At 39.7% G+C, this 4,304-nt stretch overlaps 1 protein-coding gene across 1 annotated transcript; it reads left to right on the top strand.

The window, feature by feature from the left end:
* Nucleotides 1–3,350: 3,350 nt before the first annotated feature.
* Nucleotides 3,351–4,304, top strand: LOC102375180 (olfactory receptor 6M1-like). Its single transcript, XM_006037420.1, has one exon. The coding sequence runs from the start codon at nt 3,351–3,353 to the stop codon at nt 4,302–4,304; it is 954 nt and encodes a 317-aa protein (XP_006037482.1).

Raw genomic sequence — 4,304 nt, 5'->3', positions numbered from 1 at the left:
CACAAATGAAAACTAAACACATAAATCCTAGGGCTGGTTATATCAAATAATGCCTATTTAAAAGGAAAAGTCATAATTTTGAGATTTGGAATAAGAACTCATGGTAGAGGTGATATCTTTTATTAGACCAACTAGATTTTTGCAAAAAAAAAAATGCTTTTAAGTTAATTAAACATAAAAAGAGTATTTTCCTTCCAAAATTGCTCATAAAACAAACATTCTGAAAATTCTGAATATTTTCTGAGTGGAAATAGCTTGATAATTTCTGTAGAGATCAAAAACTGTTAGTTTGGAATTACTTTTTTCTAGGATATTTAAGGCAGCTAATGTTCTAACTTATACAGTAGGTACCCTTTCTTTTCTTATTGAGGTGTCAGGGTTTCAAATAATTGACTGCAACATGAAGAAACACTTTTTTGATCTAATAAAAATAAAATCTTACAATAGATATTTAGTATCAATTGCTATCAATTATGTTAAAACAACATAAAATGAAATAATGGCCCCTCTTAATTGCTGTATAATGTCTTATGAAATGTAAATACATGACTTGATGAGACCAGTCACAAAATGCCATGTGAAATTATGTCTGTCATAAATAATGTAAGAAACCCACCTATTTGGACATAAATAATATTTGAAATGAACTTTTTATTTTATAATGAAAACATGATTTTTTTTCCCAAGGAGAATATCATAAAAATATTTTTCTTATGAATTTATTTTTTCCACATGGATTTATTTTTTCCTCATTGAAATTGATAAGACTTCAAGAAACTGATGCTATCGTGCCCATATATTTTGCTCTATAGACAAAATATTTCAACAGGAAAAATCATTCTCACCACATCTAAATGTATCCAGGGGCTGATCCATGATTTGGCAATGGGGAGTTATAGGAGCAGCCACCTGCTCTGCAGACCACTCCATACCACTATTTAGGTATAGAAGATGAAATAGGATTCTGCCCATAAGCTTTTCATTTCAAAGCTGGCCTACCTTAAAAGGTGACTTATCTTCAAGAGGAGGGATGGAGAGGCCATTGGATAATGCTTGACCTGCATCCTGGTAGTTAAAGCATTGAGCTGGCAAGTCAGAGAGCTACAGGCTCCAAATTGTGGACCAATCGTAGACTAATAGTACCCAAAAACCTGTTCCCACTTCCCACATGAATGTCCTAAAAATGAATGCATGGCAGGGGCCTCCTCCTGATACCTCTTATCAGGAGTTATGTTCAGGTATGTACACATGCCTACCTAGTCAGGGTGCAGCTACTGTGTCTGCTCGTTAGCTGTGTGGAAATGGAAGAAGAACTCAAATTCTATGGAAGGGCCAAAACATGGCAATCACATGTCCTTTGAGCATGTGAATGATATTGAATTCTGCCCAGAGCCCCCATAGTACCAGGCAGGGTATGACTAGGAAAAAAGTCCAAAGCTGAATATGGGAACTGGAAAATCATGGGAAGAATACCTGATGCCAGATGATATACAGCAGGTGAGACCAGAAACTGAATAGATTTCTACCTATCTCTGTGACTATGACAAAAGTTACTTGCCTGGGATCAGATAGAGAGTTAGTGCTTAGAGAAGACAACTGCTTACAGTTGATGCTAAGCAGCAAGTATAGTCTTCTGGGAATCTGTCTGCAGCACATTCTTTGCTTGGTCCTTTGAGTGTTGTTAGATGTATGCAGTCAACTGATCATGCAGATGTGATGTATATCTGTTCCAGGTAATAAAAGCCGTTCATTATTTAATGTTGCTATTCAGAGAAATTTAGCAGCTGAAAGGTCTCTTCATCTCTTCCTTTCTCAAATTCTCACTATCTCTGTCTCTTTCTCTGTCTTTCTATCTAGGTCTATATCCCTCTAGCACTGGCATTTAAATTAGAAGGAAACCAGCAGAAATATCCACTTCTGGAGCTTTGCTCTTTCAAAATACATGGACCATGTGGACAGCTATTTTTGCATCTTCAGGAATATATTAATTTTCAGCTTGGTTTGGAGTAGAAGTTGATTTTGCTCAATCTCTCTGCCTGTGTCAGTGTTCAGTAGTAAGTACTTCAAAGGAAGTTGTAAGAAACTCTTCTGGGGATACTAGAAAAACCTGTTTATATGGTAGGTTTCTCCATAAGTTATCTTAGGTATCAGTCAATTCTTGCCTTGTAGCACAGGAATTCATGAGCTACAATTATTTTGGAGTCTAGATACACAGGATACAATTATGTAGACAGCTAGAAAAATACAAAGTCAAATAGCTATTTAACACTCATTTATTTAAGAGCTGTATATTACATCTGTTAATTGCAAAGAACACAATATGTGAATGCTTCTTGTGCGTGCACTGTTGAAACTACCCATTTCATCCTGATTATAAATCTCCTCTGCCACACTCCACAACCTCCTTGTTCATTTCCTGAAGCTCTCAGGTGTCAGAGGTCTGTGGATTAATGGCACCTCCTATACATGTCCATTGCATGACCACTCAAGAGTAAGGTAGAGGAAGCAGATGCTTCAGCATCCCTCATAGGGGATTGCTGGCTGTTCATCTCATTGGGGTTGTATGCATGCAAGGGTTCAAGAATAATCTCTGGCATGCCTGAATAACATGACCCTCTCTGACAAGCTCCTGCCCATGTTCTTTCAAAGAGTATCAGACTCCTTGTTCCCTGGCCTCACTTCCTAAGTACATAACTCCAAACCTCTGTTCTTCTCCTGATAGAGGTGTTAAAAGTTCATTCTGCTATCAACATTTCCACAGTGGACTGTTCAATGAGAAATTCAAGTCTTAACTCCAAGGAGTGAGGTTTTCCCATATTACAGGCTGCACATATAGAGCATCACAGATCACTGCACAGTTCTTGACCTTCTGCAAGCTCATAAATAAGGATGAATTAATTATGATTTGCTTGTTTGTTCTTTGATTTGGGTTTTAAGATTGTGTACCTAGTATTCATGCAATTTATTTAGTAGCCTTCCATGTGGACATAGGGAGTTTCCTTCTTGAAAGTCCTTATTCCCTATTTTCTCTTAAGGTGAATTGTCTTTCTGGCTAGCTAGATATGAAATGCCATTTACTTCTGGGTGTATGTATGTGTCTCTCTCCATCTGCCTACGTAACACTATACCCTAGGATCGATTGATCGATCCTAGGGTATAGTGTTATATAGGCAGATGGAGATCTATCTATCTATCTATCTATCACTAACAGGCTTTGTTAAATATCCTCTCTGTAGCACTCTGAAACATGTGGGTCAACAGTTTTTCACTAGAGAACTATTAAACTTCTTCATTTTTAATCACTGATTAATTTGCATTCGTTTTGTTTCCCACCAAGCTGAGGAACCGATATGCTGATTGTCAACCGTAGCACCATGGTGACTGAATTTGTCCTTCTCGGCTTCTCTGTGGTGTGGGAACTGGAGGTTGTTTTCTTCATGCTGCTGCTCATAATCTACATATTGACAATAACTGGGAATGCGGTCATTATTTCAATCACTTGGGTTGACCACCGCCTCCACAGCCCCATGTACTTTTTCCTTTGCAACCTCTCCTTCCTCGACATCATGGTGGCAACAGCCATTGCCCCCAAAATGATGTGGGATTTCTTGTCCTGGAAAAAGACCATCTCAGTCTCTGGTTGCATTGCTCAATGTTACTTCTACTTCTTCTTTGGCACCACTGAGTTCATCCTCTTGGCTGTCATGTCATTGGACCGCTATGTGGCCATCTGCCTCCCTCTGCGATACTCCACCATCATGAGTCTACGGATGTCTTTATGGTTAGCTCTGGTGTCTTGGGTTGGAGGTTTCTTCTCCGTCCTCTCCCCTATCATCATCATCTCCCAGCTTCCCTTCTGTGGGCCAAATGTCATTGATCACTTCTTCTGTGACCTGGAGCCACTCATCAAACTCTCTTGTGCTGACACTTACCTGCTGGAGCTCATTGAATTCTCACTGTCTACTGTAGTTCTCCTGAGTTCTCTTCTGCTTACTGTGGTATCCTATATCTACATCATTACCACCATCCTTCACATCCCCTCTACCACGGGCAGGAAAAAGGCCTTCTCCACTTGCGCTTCCCACATTACAGTGGCCTCTGTCTTCTATGGCAGTGCTATCTTCATGTACATAGTCCCCAACAAACAATTCTCCTTTGGCTTCAAGAAGGCAGTGACCCTGCAGACTGCTGTCCTCACCCACTTGCTCAACCCTTTCATCTACACGCTAAGGAACCAGCAGGTCAAGGAGGTGCTGAGGGACACTGCATCCCACTTCCGGAGTAGTGTGAGGGGTGTTAGGTGA

Source organism: Alligator sinensis, unplaced genomic scaffold, assembly GCF_000455745.1.
Source record: "Alligator sinensis unplaced genomic scaffold, ASM45574v1 scaffold526_1, whole genome shotgun sequence".
NCBI classification, from domain to species: domain Eukaryota; kingdom Metazoa; phylum Chordata; order Crocodylia; family Alligatoridae; genus Alligator; species Alligator sinensis.
Note: the sequence above shows the minus strand (reverse complement) of the source record. Positions and strands in the feature narration are given on the sequence as shown.